The 17,809-nt window shown below is 37.0% G+C and overlaps 1 protein-coding gene across 1 annotated transcript; it reads right to left on the reverse strand.

Annotated features, from left to right (window-relative positions):
• Window positions 1-991: 991 nt before the first annotated feature.
• COPB1 (COPI coat complex subunit beta 1) lies at window positions 992-17,601 on the reverse strand. The gene is made up of 20 exons (XM_082485413.1): window positions 17,380-17,601; window positions 16,451-16,620; window positions 15,675-15,789; window positions 14,993-15,085; window positions 14,337-14,474; window positions 13,190-13,309; window positions 12,647-12,754; window positions 12,407-12,553; window positions 11,830-11,975; window positions 10,663-10,759; window positions 9,915-10,075; window positions 9,115-9,235; window positions 8,012-8,239; window positions 7,659-7,838; window positions 6,742-6,886; window positions 5,136-5,255; window positions 4,554-4,699; window positions 3,541-3,630; window positions 2,630-2,785; window positions 992-1,326 (listed from the first exon to the last, which is right to left on the reverse strand). Exons 1-20 carry the CDS (start codon window positions 17,557-17,559, stop codon window positions 1,267-1,269), a joined length of 2,721 nt encoding a protein of 906 aa, XP_082341539.1. The 5' UTR covers window positions 17,560-17,601; the 3' UTR covers window positions 992-1,266.
• Window positions 17,602-17,809: the final 208 nt, after the last annotated feature.

Here is a 17,809-nt window from a genome sequence, read left to right on the forward strand (position 1 = left end):
ATACAGCAGCCTAGACTCTTTCATTTCCGAATTTACATGCATGCTCCTTCCTGTGCTCATTCAGAGGGGAAAATAGGTATTTTCATCCCCGAGGCCTTAAATGTTTTGGGAATCAGCTTTTCGGGATACTAACTCAGTTCTCTTCTGTTCTACTGGAGCAGGACACAGCTGTTCAGCAGCAGGACTTTCTGCCAACTGGAAGAGTACTGTTGGCTCTGGGGACTCTTCTGTAGACTTAATTGCTTGCAACAATTGAACAAATTCAGAATCAATGCTTAACAGATTAAGCAAAAAGTATTTTCAAATCTAATGGTTATGTGTTTTAATCTACCGCTAATTTGCATAACATTTAGCAGCCAAATGGTGTTAACTCACTTCCACATCCTGACCTGACCTTCACTCACAATTCTTCTTTTTTCCACAATTCCTCAGCTTGGTTCAATTCACTGCAAGATCATAATCAGTCTGAATCCTTCCTGCCCGAGTTTACGCATGTGGCTAACGGCTGCGTTCACTGAAAATACAGCTTACGCTGCCACAGCTTTAATATTGCACTTGGCTATCCTTTCTGTATTAACTAAAAAATAGGAACACCACCAGCAATGTTATTGTTACTCATGATAACGCTGTTAGGAAAGCATTTCCAAACCAAAGTTTGAGGTTCTACTACTTGCTGGAAAGAGCTGAATTTTGACAATCATCTCTTTTCTGATATTACAAGCTTGTCTGTGCCAAGTGATTACATTACTAAACCATCTAGAACACACCGCCTTTGATTTAGTTGTCAATATATATATTCTCCTAGGTGTACCGGAGTATTTTAAGAGTCATGACACTAAGAGTCATTCACACCATTCAGGCCTAACCATTACTGCAAACACTTAAGCTATTACACACACCCACTTCCTCACAGCATCAAAATACCCCTGCCAGGTATTCAATACTGATCAAATAATAAATAAAAAGAGTTTATAATTTACAGACAAAACAGTACTGGCATGATTTCTTTATTGTACTATGAGCATCAGTATATATTAGAGACAGAGAAAACATGACTTCCAGGACAAAGAAAAAAAAACCTGGAGATTTAAAATTTTGCTCGGTATCAATCATGGAGAACCTATAAATTATCTGCTGGAATGCTTTCAGCTCAAAAGCTTGGCTTCTACAATTACAGAACACTGAAGAATATAAGATGTTCTGGATCCCAAAATCCACATACCTAAGGTTAAATTGTAAAAGACCTGAAAAGACATTAGGTAAAATTTATAAACTTGTTTTCTTCTGAGACAGGTTGATCTTATCTCCAAGACTCAGGGCCATTCCCTGTAAGGAAAAGAAAGAAGACATTCATGACACAGATACTTCAAAATAACTTTATCTATAGTAAAATGGAAGTTCCATATACAGAAATCTATGAAGTTAGTGCCATGGAAATTAAATTACTTCTAAATGCTCATTTATTTATATACATTATAGTGCACACCTTCTTAACACCTAAAGACTAGATCTACATATATTATTAAAATAATGGAATTTGAATTTGAGCTAGCAGCTGCTAAATCTGTTATCAATACAAAAGGCAGAAAAATGAAAAAAAATGTAAACCTTCTGACCTCCCACCAGTTCAAAGTATGCTGCCACTGAAGAAATTACAACTGTCAGTCCACTTACTGAAATTCAGCTGTTGAAAGTCTCAGTGCTGATACTAGCACTCAATGCACTGAAGTTACAGAAAATAATTTAAACACAGAACCATATTAATATTGCAAGAAACGGAAGAAATCTCAAGAGAAACTGCACAAGTAAATCCATCTAATCAACAACAGAACAATCTCAAGATGAAACTAAGCTGGCACATATAATTGAATACATAAAAATGCCACTATTAAACATATCAGAAACATGAAACCACTCTGAAATCTTTACAATGACATCACAAACGAAACTGTTGTATGTGACGAATGTGAAAATTCTCAGGCAGTCCTTTATTATATGCTCTTTAAAATACTGTTATTGGTACACTAGCTGTTCTGTTGTTAAGCAGTTCCAAATTTTGTACATTTTTTAGTCAGGAGGTAGAATTTCTAAAATCCAAAGCAGACTCATAGATGTACTTTAGAAAATAATTCTACTGAAAGACTTTGGGATTTGTTGCTTTTAAAAAGAACCAGTGAATGGCAATTACATGGATAACATTTTCTTCTTACATGAAATTGAAATGTATAATTCAATAGCAATAGATCATGGACCCTGGGGGAGCATTTACTCTTTATTTAAAAGCAAATCAAGTATGCTATCTTAGTTGCAGCACTATGGATAAAATAAGAAAATCTTGGCCCAAAGGCCTATTTTATGATAATGCACTGGGAGAGAACATGTACAATGTGGTCTTAGGGTATGATTACACCCAACTGAAAAGCCTTTTTTTCCTAGTAACATGTGTCTAAGATAGTTTTAAAAAACTAAGGCTGAAGTTTCTATATTCACCTTCCCTAAAAATTTTCCCGTTTACCTAATACCAGAAAATCACTAATGTCCAAAAATTTGCAAGTTTTTTTAGAGTGCTCAGTACATTTTTCTTAAAACCGACAAGGAGAAACAGTGCTTTAAACAGAAGCCACATTACCTGACTCTTTGCACGGATTCGTATGTGACCAGTGACAGGCGCCTCTGGTCCAAGATGAATTGGCTTTTCAATGCTGACATTTGCAAGTGCATCTTCTCCAAATATGGAACGTGCATAAAGATTGGCCGCCATAAAGCCACAATAACCGGAAAGCGCCTACAAAAAGCACATCTGAATTCTTTAGAAATGCCAAAATCCTTTAAATACGTTTTAATTCATCCTAAGTATAGCTAGGCAAATATTAGTATTTAACATTTAAACTTCTTTCTTTGCATACAACATTTTTTAAAATGTGAGAATCGTGCAATAGAAAACAGTGGTGGCCTTTTTCTAAAATTAATATTGACAGATATGCAGACTACAATATTCAGCAAAACAAGGTAGGATGGCATTTTTTTGATCCAATTTTATGAACAGCAAAATGGTAAAGAAGCTAAATAGTAGCAATAGCTGCTATACTTATTTTGGCTACTAAACATATACTAGCTAATATATATATTTATCTTAAAAGCAAATAGCTATTATCTATATATATTTTGCTTTACAAAAAGGCTAAATCGGCAGAAGGTAAATTTTGACAAAGAAGGATGGAACTCAGAGCTACTAAAGAAAACACCTCTGTATAAAAATAGATGGTTCCATCAAACCTATACTACACCCTAGCTACTGCAAATGAAAACCAGATATTTTGATTTTTCTAGCTGGGGGAGAAACAGCTAAAGTGATGAGAATTTTGATAACATTAATTTGCTTTTACTCAGTTCAGACCCACTCATTTAAAAATTCTGAAGTATATGTACTATTTCATATTGTAAACAATTGTCTTTAATATTTATAACAAATGCTAAACAAATTAAATAAAGCACGCAAACTAAAAAGGGTGTCTAAAAGTCTTCAAGCAAACAGCTCACCTTCTCTGGAGTCAGGCATTTCATATTGGTTGACTTCAGTATGTGCTGTAAGTATTCATTTAGATCAATGATATTGGTATTCACTGTAACCTTCAAGAAGGGGAAAAAGAAGGCAATTACTTTACTTAGCATCTCGGGCATTTTTGAAACCATCTCTTCTTCAGAACTCTACAAAGACGACTACTGCTTTTAGGAATAGTTTACAAACTGCTAAGGCTTCACATATTACAGATTAAAGTTTATTGTTTACGAGTTCCCTTTGAGAGAACTTAAATCCACTCTCGAGCAAACACACGTAGATACAAGCAGCGAACAAGGCTATAGTTTGTGTAAGAGATCTCCCATTCTGATTATGTTTCTACTCTGTTCTTAAATTATGTTACTCTGTTGCATGCGATTATCTCCCTTAAACGCTTTTTTAACAGGCTGTAACTAACAGTTTGAGCACCTCTAATACTAAGTGTACCTATTATTTTCTGCTCATCCGGAACCACTGTAGGCTACAGCTGTATTGCAAGGTAACAAAGTGAAAGACATCCTTGCCCATGGCAAGGGGGTTGGCCTAAATAATCTTTAAAAGGTTCCTTACAACCCAAAACATTCTATAATTAAAAAAAAAAAAAAAAAAAGACAACGTAATCCAGAACTGGAGCAGCTAAGCAGTATGACTAATTCTGCAGTCTCAGCATAAACTTATACTTGTTGCCATCTCACCTTTGAGCCACAATACACAGCAATCACCAAGCAATTTGGACACCTTCTCTACAGGAGGTAAGGCTCAACGCACATAGGTCTTTTGTAAGAAAAAAATAGTTATTGCATCACTAAGCTTGTGAAACAGGTAAGATAACAATAAGAGAATGCGTTACTTGAGGCCAACATCCAACGCGGATGTTAAATGAGATCTGCATCACAAGAGATAATGTTGATGCAATGAGCTGATGAAGAAACAAGAAACAGAATTAGACCTCATCAACAAAAACTCCAAATAACATACAAAATATAAAACTAACTTTGTTTTCCCACTCAAATTCTGCCCACATCTGTCTGAACTCCGCATCGGTACATGAAGCAGGCTGGATGTAATCCATGATGTCAATGTGAATATCACTGAGCACCACACAGTTTCTGTCGCTGGCTGCTCCAGAGACATCATACACTGCAATAAAAAACACAAGCCACCTTAATGGTTAAAAAAGGGAATTTGCACTAAATAAGAGTGCTCAGTGACCGCCTGCCCGTTAACAACAATCAACACTTGCTCAATCTCATTGCTGACCTCTGTCCTCTTCAAGTGCTTTACCCAGTTGCGACAGAACTTTAAGTGTATTGGTCTTTCAGGCAAGCTCATTCCAAATCCAGAGACTTGGGTTCAGGTATCATGCTGACAATCATTCTAAAGGTAGCGTGTTCTACTATAATTTTAAGTAAAAGCAATGTATTTTTTTAAAAAATCACTACAAAATACTCATACATTGTAGACCGTTTAATTTCCTCTTCCAGTATGAAGTGTTTCCATTATTTTTGAGCTTATTAAGCAGTTAAGAAATGCTACACATTAATGTTAATGTTGCACACTGAATTTATTTACTTACCAATATTACCAAAAATTATTCCATTTTCTGTTGAGGCGACTTTGACATTAGCCTTAATGTTTGCAAAATCATGCGGAGCAAGTGTCAGAGGAGATGGTTTTTCCACAAGTTTCAAGTCACCTGTGTAAAGAAATTGGGAGATGGGGATCAAGAAACATTAACCATACACAATGAGTTTAGCTTTTGGAACAAATGTTTTTATTTTCTTGTCATTCAATTCCAATGCCTACAAAGTTGCACTAAGTACTGCCACAAAAGGGTTTGTTGATTTGGAATTTTGTTTGTTTGTTTGTTTTACAGTCTGATACCTGTAAGACAAAATAATTTACATTACATTGGAGATTTCAGTTAAAATATTAGTATGTTCACCCAAACCCCAATGAAAACAAATGTAAATACTGACTTAAATGGGCTTCGGATTGAGTCTTGTATTAAATTTTTAACTATCAGGAAATGGTTAATTCTACTTTATGTTTTAATCGCTGTTAACACCATAATGCCTAATCCTACAGTCAAAGTGTCTCAAACCCAAAGTCCAATGTCCAATGTCCAATATTACATGCACTAAGCTATTTATAAACAGGACAAAGTATCACCTTGATTTTGAATATAATTGCTCCCAGGAAACAGTAAGAGATGTATTTTTCCTAATCCTTTAGCAAGCAATTGTAAGACTCCTTAGTTCTATCAAACTGTGCAGTTTGAGTACACAGCAGGAACAGCATCAGCTCTGCACGCACGAGTGATGCATCAAGTCAGCTTTTGCAATGTATCTGAAGACACCAACTGGGAAATACAGATTTCCACTTTACTGAGCTGATAGATAGAAAATAACTAAAATGAGTAAGTTGTAATCTCCCTCATTTGTCCAATCAAACGATTTACAAAAGATTAGGAGGAAGGTTATGCACCACCAGTCATATTTACATCAATTAAAAATATGTAACATGCATTCTCCTAGTATGTTGTAAACATATTTCAACTCTTGACTGCCAAAACAGAACATAACTAATAGGAAACTGGTTACTGTTCTTGGATTATCTGTTCCAGTCCCTCACCTAGAAGTAGTTAATGAAGTCTCAGTATTGTTCAAGCAAGTCTCTGGTACAGCTGTTGGTACAGGGATGGTTTCAGCTGAGTAAATGCAGTATTTAAGTACTTCAGGCTGAGTGCAAGAACCACCTAGGGCAGATGGCTTTCTGTTGCCTGACATTTGCTCCATACCAATTTGGATTTTGTCCTCTCGCTCTATGGTAACAGCACAATGGGGAATAAGTATATAAAAAAACCTGTCTGTATTTCAGGAAAAGGGGAGAAGGGGAAACGGAATGCTATTTTTCTAGTGAAAAAAGCATGAAAAAGTTCAAGATCTGACTACGGTTTATAACATCAGATAGTGTTGTCAGTGCCAGTGGATACAAGTCTTCCACCTTTTGGAAGAAAAATATATTTTTAAAGGCATTAAAAAACATCCTCTCAAAATGGCAACCAGCTGGAATAAATCTAAGTATTTAGAAGCATTTCAGGAACTCCTTACAACCGGGTGCCAACGCCCAGCACCTCACTGCTGCTCAACAGTTGCTTTGTTTCCACCAGTGCTCCTTACCTAGCGTGGCTAGTTCTAGTGTGCAGTTCTGCAGAGTATCACTGGTCTGGTTGACCACAAGCACATCCAGCACAATGTCATACTGATTGACATGGACATACGCTTCTGCATAGACAGGATCTGAGAAACCCGTCAGTTGAGTAACCTGTGAAAGAAAAAAAAGTCATCAATTTATAGCTAAACACACAATGACTGTCCGTATCATTGACACAAATCAATTTTACTGCATCCTTCCTTCACGTGTCCTTTTGCGTACACACTACAATTATAAAACCTTTACAGGTGAAATGCATTCTGAACAGAATTCATCTAAGTTCGCAAAATATGGACTGTATTCTTAAAAAGATGAGCAGGACAAAGAAATGCTGACTTGAAATAAGAAAGTAACTTCAAACGGCAAAAAGAATTCATCCAGACTTTTAAAGAATAAAACGCCTGGTTTTTTATCCATGACTAATGAATGAATCAAGAGACAACTTCTCTTTGGACCTTCTCTGCAGGTCCTGGTAACCAGCAGCAGAAAAGGTATAATGAGCGAAACAAGGATGTGCTGCACTTGGCAATAGGTTATGGCAGCCAAAGAAAGGGGTTCTTAATCACTTGTGACAACCCTGCTCTCTTCCCTGTGAACCTTACTGGGCTCTTCAGACCAACAAACAATCTTAATTTCTCCATATCCTACCAGCTCAGCACTCTCGAAGTCTCTCCTCCTTATTCTTCCCCTCTCATGCAAAGAGGGTAACAACTTTAAGTACAAGAGCTTTTCTCTTTCTCCTGATCCTAACCAGGAAATATCCGGGTCTTTCCAATCAACCAGCATAGCCTGGTTCAGCAGTTCCAGCCCGCAATTCCCAAAGTTGATCCTGTGCATAAGCAGCACAAAGCGTATATAATCAAAACACTGGCTTTCACATTACCTTATTAAGTTTGGATGCAAGAGGATCAGCAGCCTCTTTCCTCTGTGTGTTTCCCATTGCTGCAAGCAGGCTAAGCTGAAACTGGTCTTCTTTTGAGCTCATTTCATTTTTAGCAGTAAGCTGCATGAAGGAAATGGGATCGTCTGGCTGAACCGTCACATTCCTCTTCTCAGATTCTTTCTGCAGGAAGAGAAATATTCAAGAATTCATGATGAATTCTATTTCTTAGTGCAGAAACACAGTCAAATAATGGCTGACATACAGTCAGACAGCGACATTTCTGGGACCTGCTTGGATGTGAACACCCGCAAGAAATTCCAAGTGTTTATGGTTACACATTTAAAATAGCTCACCTTCTGGGAAAGTTTCTCCTCTTCTAGCTTTGCTGACAGCATATGAGAGAGGGACTGCCTGCACTCTTTGTTGAAAATGTCATTCATGAGAGGAGAACATTCTGACAAAACTTTCAGACACAAGGAAATACGATCCACATCATCATCTGTAATTGGCTTCTTGGGAAGAGATGACTTTCCCAAATGGAGAATAGTGGCCATCAGCAGCATAGCTTCAGCAATAAAGGACTGAGAAGGACAAAGGAAAGAGAACGGAAGGAGGTTATTGCATTTTAAACAGCTTTACAGAAATGTTTATTTGACTGTCCTGGTTTCAACTGAGATAGACTTAATTATCTTTCTAGTGGTTCCTGTGTTTTCAGATTCAGTATGCAAGGAATGTCAGTAACTCATGTTGGTTTTGTTGTTGCTAAGTGATGTTTGTACTAGTCAAGGACTTCTTCCAGCTTCCCATAGAAGCTGAGAAGGAGCAGAGACAGAAAACAGAACGGGCAATGGAATATTCCATACCATAGACGTCATGCTCTGTATATAAATGGGAGTTGGCCAGAGAGTGTGGAATCCATAATCTCTGCTTGGGTCAGGCTGGGCAACCAATTTACTGGGTGGTGAGTGACTTATGTCTTATATATTCTTTTACCATTATTATTATTGTTATTTTCCTTTTCTGTTAGGGTTCTACTAAACTTTCTTTATCTCAACCCATGAGGTTTTTTTTCCCCTTTCCCCTCTCCTGCCTACCCTTCGCAGCAGGCGGGGGAAGGGAGGGGTGAGCGAGAGGCTTCACGGTCCTAGCTACTAGCTGGGGTTAAACCACGACGTTGACTTATTTACAACAGGGTGGACACTAATCTGTTCAGAGATTTTATGGTTTGGTTTCTTGTTTTTTTCAGTACTTCTTATCTAGAAACCAAGCAGCGTGATTTAGAGACTGTCTAGAGTGACTGGAAAGCAGTACGCCCTCTTTGTGACCCAAATCATCACTATTGTCCAATCACGTAACTGGCACTTCACTTTGGACTTGAACCATTTTCCATCTGTTTAAAAGAGACAACAACCAGCTCTTCCTCGCAGCTACAGTGAAAACACAATAGATGACTTACGTTTTGTTTCTTCTTTTCCTGAACTAGTGACACATATCGTAAAGCAATCTTAGTTAAAGTTGTAGCAAGAGAAGCTGCAACAAAGAAATCGCCATCAAGCAGGAATCCTCGTAATGGAGGTCTGCAAAGACAGATGATAATCAGAAAATTAGTTTTGGATGACACTCTTTAGCCTACTTATCTTCATACCTTAATATCAATACTGTACAAACAAAACAAGCTCGAAAGGTCTCAGAAGTTTGGGTTTTTTTTAACTCTAGAAGTAATTTTCCAGATACAGAGATATTCACAAGTCACAGCCGTTTCCACACAGAATAAGGAGTGAAGTGAAAAGTGTAACGGATAACAATTTCACTGTGGCTCTGAGGTGATAATAACTAGTCAAGATGAAGTAGCCCATCTGCAGTAATTAAATAATACAGTAACTGTTCTAGCTACCAATGAAATAGACTACAGCAAATATTAAATAGTGAAAGGTGATATTAAGGGAAAAAAAAATGTTTTAATCTAAAGGCAACACCTCTGTATCCAATTAAAATTGTGAGGGGACTTTATGCATTAATTATAAAGAATCAACTAGAATTCAGAATACCATAAAGAATAATGCCCTTTTTGATATGCAGTAAGCTTTGATTACAAACCCTAAGCAATCGGGCAACTTCCTATCAGATACCATCTCCGTGGGATAATACCTTAAAACAGGAAATTACCTGAACAACTAAACTCTGCATAAGAGAGAATACCACTTTAAAAAAAAAATTAACCAGGTCACTCCTGGCCTAGTATGCACTCTTAAATACCTGTCTTCTTCCTTTTTGGCAGGTCGGGAACTACTGAGAGCGCTCTGTGTTGCATAAGTGCCCATCTCGGTCACCAATTTTTGGGCTGGACCCACAGACACCTCTTCTTCAGGTTTTAGCTCACCAGTTTCTTTCTTGATTTCAGATTCTACTATTGGGATCTACAAACAAACAGGAAACAACTGTTACAATTAATATTAAAAAGATGGGTTTGTTCTGCAGAAGGTTTTAACAAAACTGATCTGCACTGTTAAGGTTTTTGTAAGTAAAAGGTCAGTTATAGTGCACCAGTTTTGAGAGAATTTGAGGAGGCAGGCAGATGTTGAAATATATACAGAATCCTCCTACCCATACAATAAAGCTCACATTGCACAGATTGTCTTAGATCCCTCTCAGAACAACGCAGACTTAAAGCGCTCTTCTTTTGTTAGCTGATATAATTAAATTGTATCTTAAAACTGCCATAACTTTTGGAAACGAGGAATTTCTCATCTCCCCTCTTAACAGATATCACTTATTGTTAGTATATGCTAGCTTCAGGTATACTACTTAAAAAAAATTAATAACGAATGCAAAAACCTAACTAGTTTTTACCTTAGATTTCTTGTGCACATGCCATTACATATCACAGGTGCTCAAAACCTTGTTGCATCTTACTTGATTTTTTAAGAATATATTTTTTCTTAGAAAACACACTGCGTAATAGTAAGTAAAACCACAAAGAGCTAGCCTAACAAAGTAAACACACCTCTCCAAGTGATCTGCGAACTTCTGTCATCACACTTTGGATATCCTCCTTTGTGCTGCAATACTCTCCAAGGATCCATAAAGCTCCTCGATAAATCCTAAAACGAGAAAATAACTTAAGTCATGCTTTCATGATATACTCAAAACTAGCATCAAGGGAAGTGATCTATGGTCAGGCGGTAAAAGCCATCCTTGACAAATTCAAGAAGATACGACTGACAGAAAGCAAGTTAGATCAAGAACAATCATCCTTTCAGCCTTAGTAAACTAATGAACAAGTATATCAGACGAGATATATTCTCTGCTACAAATTTATTCCCATCTGTGTTAATCTTGATAATCACAAAACTAAATTTCATTATGAGCATAATGAAATAACTCTACTGCATGTTAATGAAGTCAGCTGTAATTTCTCCAGTTAACCGAGATGAACTAATTTTTCCTTCATACAGGAGAAAACGGAAAACAAGAACATGAATAAAGATTACAGGGAAAAAAAAAAAAAAAAAAAAATCGCAAAGCTTCAGAGGGTTTTTTCCCACACTTAATGACACGATGACGGAGATAGGATTCCGTTTCCGGTGTATTGGAAGAACGGCAGAGAAGTGTCTTGATATAGAGACGTTCTCATATGATTTAACCTTTGCAGATCCATCAGAAAACCAAGTTTTTAGAGACCTGAAAGGTACTGAAGAAGCTTTGCAAAGGTACTAAAGAAGCTTTGCAGACTGCAAAGCCCAGCCTGCGTTAGACTGGGTTTTCTAATAAATGTATGGTAAGTATTTCCAGTTGCCTACAAGTGCAAATTCCTGCTGCAACAATCCCTTTGTAATTCTCTTTTAGCAAATATATCACTTTAGAGCTGGCCTTCATCAACAATGCTATCTTCTAGCAAGTGGAAATACAATTATCAACTGCATCATAAAAATGAAATTTGAATTTATTTTCTTCATTCAATGCAACAGGCACCCAATATAACTTCTGTACAAGCAGGCAAGAATGAAGCTGTACCTAGAAATCATCTACGCCCAAAGTAGCTCAGCTTCAGGGATTCTTCTTTGTGTGTGGGTTGCAATGATTTTGGTAGCTATTTAATGACAATATACATGTAGTGCGAGGGAGCCAGAGAGTGCTCCAATGTCTATATGATATCATATTTTGGACTCACTTGACAGATTTAATAGCATGAAAGACTTCAAGCATCTTCTCAACAATAAGAGGTCTGAGGTTATCAAATCGCTGGATTGCTTCCCGCACAAACTCCAAGACATCAGCAGCTGCCGCTTCATTATTATCACTAAGGAACTCCATCAGCTACCACAAAAGAGTGAACACGAGCACAAATAGCAGCATGGATAAGTTTGTACAACAGCATTTTCCTTTTACATTCAGAAAAATAAAACTGCATGCGTATCACCCGTTAAACAAAACTGAAGTCAAAAAACCTTGAGCACATTCCAATCAATTACCAATTATCATAATCCCGAAATTCTTTTTCTAATGACATAAATTATTGCACTTTTAAGTAAAGGTACTCTTCAGCTCATGTTCTTCAAAAGTATTTAAAAATAAAGTCTCAGAAGACAAACAGCTACAGCATCGAAAGTCCTCTATTTCTTTAGAGATTAAAAATAGCATTGCTTCGTGGGAGGCCACTAACAGAAACACCTCAGCTTCAGTTATTCTCCAGGTTTTGGGTATAACTAGAACATATTTAATGACAATATAATTAAACATTTGCATACCACTGGAATAACATTTGCAGCCATATCTGGAAACCGAACGCTACAGGAATGCAATGTACGAACAAGCAGCTGTCTATACTTGTCGGTATCTTCATGCTCTGTCACATTATTAGTTTTAATCACTTCCTTCTTCAGGACAATCACAAGCTGCAGAAAAGATCAAATAAAATTGAAGAGAATCCCATATTTTTCCAAAGAATAAAAAATAGTGTGACGAAACAAAACTAATATATATTTTACCTCCTCCACATTTCTTGAAGAGACGAGATCCAGAGCCAGCTGAAGGGTTTTTTTGCGCACTTCTAGATCTGGGGTACTCAACACTCTGAGGATGTCCATAACTAGATCCTGAAATGATAACAAAACAATAACTACTTTGTTGCTTTAAATGACTTCCTTTTCATACAATTCTGATTTTCAGTACTCAATGATTTCCAAACACTTTCTGGACACATAGCAGGTAGTCCACTGACAAACAAGCAGGATGTTCTAGGCATTAGGAACTTCAGTGTACATTTAATACATTCCACTTTTACCTACCATGCGAACTACATCATTAAGTCTTACGATCAAGACAGCATTTGCGATTGTTAAATCTTATGCAGACAATAAAAGCTGCAAGTCATAACATAAAAGTCCTTCCACTATGTTTTTACCAAAAACATATCAGCAGAAGACTTAAACTGCAGAAGTACATTTTTCCATATATCACAACACCTGAAAGTTTTGTTTAGGAAAGTAAAGCCTTCAATAAGCTTGCAGGAAAAGAGACAGCTCACGTACCTGTAATACTCGTTCATGGGAGGGATGCTCCTTTAATTCAATCAACCGATCCAAAACGATCAGTTTCACATTATTGTCACTTTCTTTAATAATCAAATCTATATAGCATTGGGCAGCTGCCTAAAATTAAAAGGATGAAAAACATTTTTTAAGTAATGAAGAAGAGAAACCGGCAAATTTCTGAGAGAAATTCGAGAAAAGACAGCTTCTACATTACTATTAAAGCAACTTCTCAAAGAATTAGCACAGAAATAAATCTGGAAACAGCCTTTAGAGTTTCCTGGTCCACGATAAACATCGATTCCACCACCACGTTACAAAAATTACACAGGAAGGCTTGCGATGGCATCAGCTTACAATACACAGACTAGATTTCAAATTCAAAGTAAGTTATAAAGAGATAAATTTCCTGGTATGCTTTGGGTCAGCTTTAAAGTACACAACAGGGCATAAAAAACAATTTAAAACCGTTGCCAGCGTTAGCCTATCTAGATATAGTTATAATGACAGCTTGTACGTACGATAGTCCAACTCAACAAAAAAGACTAAGCTAAAGGAAGAATGCTGGAATTAATACTCCTCCTCCTGATCTTTTGAAACTACTATTTACAATGCTTTTACTTTAAATCTCAACTTGCGTATTCTTCTTTTCAAATTTCCATGCAAATTCAAAATTTCTGTGTGATCTCAAATAATCAGCTGTACAAGCATAAATCTAGGAACCCAAGGTCAACCAGTAATCAGCATAAATCTTCACTGCTTGATGTTTCTACCCTGGTCTGAAAAGAGTAATATTTATGAGCAAAGAAAGTAATTCAATCTCTGCAAATCTTCAGCTTTAGTCTGCTTTGCTAATTACACCAAGAAGATGGCAGGTTGGTACCAACGATCGTACAACAGTTTGCACAGTATTCAAGCTTGCGCCCTACCAAAGTGACATGATGTCTACTAGCTGCAGTTCTGCAAAACAGAGCCTCAAGCCTTTTTTTGTGAGCAATTTTAAGAGGTATTTTAAGACAGTGTTTCACAGGCGAAGTGTCAAACAGACCATATTACTAAAGCCTTCACTCTTTCAAAGTATCAACATACAGTATTCATTCCAGTGCATTAAAAGCTACTGAAATATCTGAAAACATCACTTTTATACCTTAATTGCTGTCGGTGCACTGGAGAGTGTAACTAGAGTACCTGCAGCTTCATACTTCACTGCAGGACTCGATGACTGCAGTAAGTTGTAGATGCAGCGAATAAACCGAGCTCTCTCTGATGGATTCGCATGACAGACCTAGATAAGAAGAACAATGCAGAGTTGGCACATAAAGAAAAAAGAAAACAGCAATCATATGGCTTAACTGCTCCGTTATCTCGCAAGAAGAAAATTAAGCAAAAGGTGACAACCTTTTCTGGGGATAAGAAGCGTCATTCACAGTTGTAAAAATCTAATTCCAAAAGCTATTAAAAAGATATTATTGACAATCCTACGCAGTGCTAAAAGGTCTTCAAATCTGCTAGCTTCTGTAACAGATGCCCTGGCTCATGTCCATGAAGAATAGTCTGGTAATACACAGTCCACGTCACGGGAAATCAGGTGAGACATACTGCTCTCTACTGTGCACACTGGAGCGGTTTATTGTTTCAAGAGACAAATCTTAATCAGCTCTACTAAACAATGACATAGCCCTGACGCGGACGAAATGCTAGCTATAATGCCTTTTCCAGCAATGTTCTTTCATTTTAAAAAGCAGTCTAATATAATCTAACAAATCTATTTATTTTAAATGTGTGACAACCCTTCCCTTTTACCTTATAAATTAGTTCAACAATAACCAACTGCAGTATGTCACCAAACGTCTGGACTTGGTCAATACAGGTACTCAAATAATCCAAAGCTCGATCCTATACAAATAAAAGAGACATTATTCTAAATTATTCTGAGTTTGCTCACTCAGCTATATTTTAAATCAAAACACAAACCAGCATATATTCAACCCTTCAACTTGAAATTAAAAAAAAAAACAAACAAACAAACAAGAAAACATTGTAAACCTGAAGAGCAAATTAATCCGTTCTGTTTACAGGTGGCAAAAAGAGAGACAAAACTAATGGTAATCAGGCCCAACAGGTAATTGCCTGTAGAGCAAATAATCCAAAACGCTAAACAGATATTGTCATTTCTTTCTCCTGTGACTACAAAAGCTATAAACAGTAGGTAATGGAGCACTTCTCAATCTGGTTAAGCTCACTCGGCAAAACTAATTACAGTTTTTGGCAACAACATATGCCTTCACCAAATACAGTAATTCTCCTTTAAAACGAAGACCTACTTCAACTTTTTCAGTTACCAAATATTCCACAAATCAGTTAACACTACCATATATAGTTTGTCATGATATAAATAGTTGATACTACCGACAAATTCCTGGCTAGTTACCTAGCACATTTTCAAGTATTTAAACCAAATGAGTTTGAGGACAACTATTCTTACCTGATCTGCATGAATTAGCATCATAAATGCATTTCTTTTGCAGCTGGCATCCTTCTCATTCACCAAGAAATCATGGATCAATTCAGGAGCATCAGGTATAAGATGTTCAAAATTTCTTTAAAAAGAAAAATCATAATTAAAAGAACTACTGTTAAGGAGCAGAACCTAAGGCTTAAGCGCATATCCTAAAAGACAAGCGTTCACAAAATTTTAAAAAGCTAAAACAGTGATACATAGCCTTTGTGTAGCTATTTGAATCTGTGAACAGATTCAAGGAGCTTTAAAAGATTGGTTTTTATCATGATAACTAAGACGTTATACCATCAATGATTTCTGTTTAATAGTAACATTCAGCTAGACTGTCCGGGTAACACCTGCAATAATGTTTAGTATATAACTGCAGTGCATGAAGAATGTCTCACTTGAAATAATTTTATATATGCATATTCCTGCAAGAATTCTTCTATATTTATGGTTGTGGACAATGACTACTATTAATAGCACTTAGATAATTAAGAAAGGCATTTGCCCATACAAATTAACCTGAAATATAAGGACCTCAGTCATACTTGAGAAAGCAGCAGTGGTACCTTTTGCTTTTACAAAGAGTAGTCCATTAGACAGAGGAGAAAAAGCAAATGAACATACAAAAAAAACCCAAACCCGAACACCACACCAGTGATCAATAAATGTTTATGAGATCTCAAAATCTATCCAGATCACTAAAGCTAGCCTTAGTCTTCTGTATTCACGACTTTACAGTTTCTGGCGTTTACCTATAAATGGTGTAAATTGCAAGAACTGCATTTCTGCGCACATAGCTGTGACGATGTTCTAGACATGCACGAATGGCCGGCATCAAAGGCTCCAACAGTTCCGCTTCTTTCAGCTTACAAAGAAAACGGAGAGTAGAGCCTCGGATAAATTCATTTGGGTGCTGAAGATCCTAAAATCAACAAGAAACATATTTGAAATGCCAGACTGTTAAGCTCAGCTGAATATACTCACCAGCCTTCTCCCACACGCAGCTTTGCCATGGTACAAGTTCCCAACATCCACAACGACACCTCACAACCTCTTCATAAAATACCTTCTTAAAACATTGCTGCCCCATAAATATTTAAAAACGCGTATTTCTGTGTAGTAAAACTTACAAAACCTGCGGGATTTTTTTTCTGCATTGTATGTGTTTTCTCCAATAGCTAGGGCTGTGAAAGCTCACCCTGTAGGCATTCCTGCATGCTGGATACTAACCTCTAGTGTGCATTAATGCATCTGCTTCCGAACCATTCCCAAAGAAGTTAAAGGACCTTATTATCTTTATTTAGCAGTGTCCCAAATACATCACAATGAAGTTATTCCAAAACCAGTGTCCTTTTATGGCCCATGGCTCGTCCCAAGAGGCTATGAAGATGGTAATTAGGTTACCCCTCATCTCTGAGGTTCACTGACTTAGAAACAAAGAGCACTAAATTTTTGTTAAGTTCTAATAGTAAAAAAACAGATAAAACTTCCTTCTTAGTAGGTCTCCTGGTTATCTACAATTATGCAGCTCTGAAGCACTGAGACATAGTGGTTAGGAAGGAAATGCTGAGCATAAACCATTAAATTATTAATTAAAGTATTTATTAAATAACACAAAAGGATATACTTTTTATAAAGATCCAGCATAGGAACACAAGCAATGAAATGAACAATGGGCTACCTTTCTGTATGCGTCGCATACGAGGATCATTTCTTGCAAAAGCCTGCCATCTGGAGTGGTCTTTGGCACTATCTCCCAAAAGACAAGCAGCAATTTTTTGATGGTATGATCTTGGAGAGGCAGTACAAAACGTATAATGGTCATCAGAAGCCCAGGCAGTTTTTCACCGTTCAGAATCATAATGATCACTTTCTTCAAGGCCTCTGTCTTCAATTTGACATCTCCTTTTTCTAGAGAGGACGGAAAAAATCAAGAAAACAAACCATAGCAATCACGAGATCCGGAAGGCTAATATGTCACGGTTAGTTTAACAGGAACACCAGTCTTCAGTGTCAGAAGGTACAAACCCCCTCTGAAGGACTGCAATGTAGCGTATCAATAAAATTCACGCCCTTACTTCCACTAAAAGGATAAAGAGGAAGCAAGAGAT

The sequence above is a fragment of the Vanellus vanellus genome (assembly GCF_965231255.1).
Source record: "Vanellus vanellus genome assembly, chromosome: 6".
Classification (NCBI taxonomy): domain Eukaryota; kingdom Metazoa; phylum Chordata; class Aves; order Charadriiformes; family Charadriidae; genus Vanellus; species Vanellus vanellus.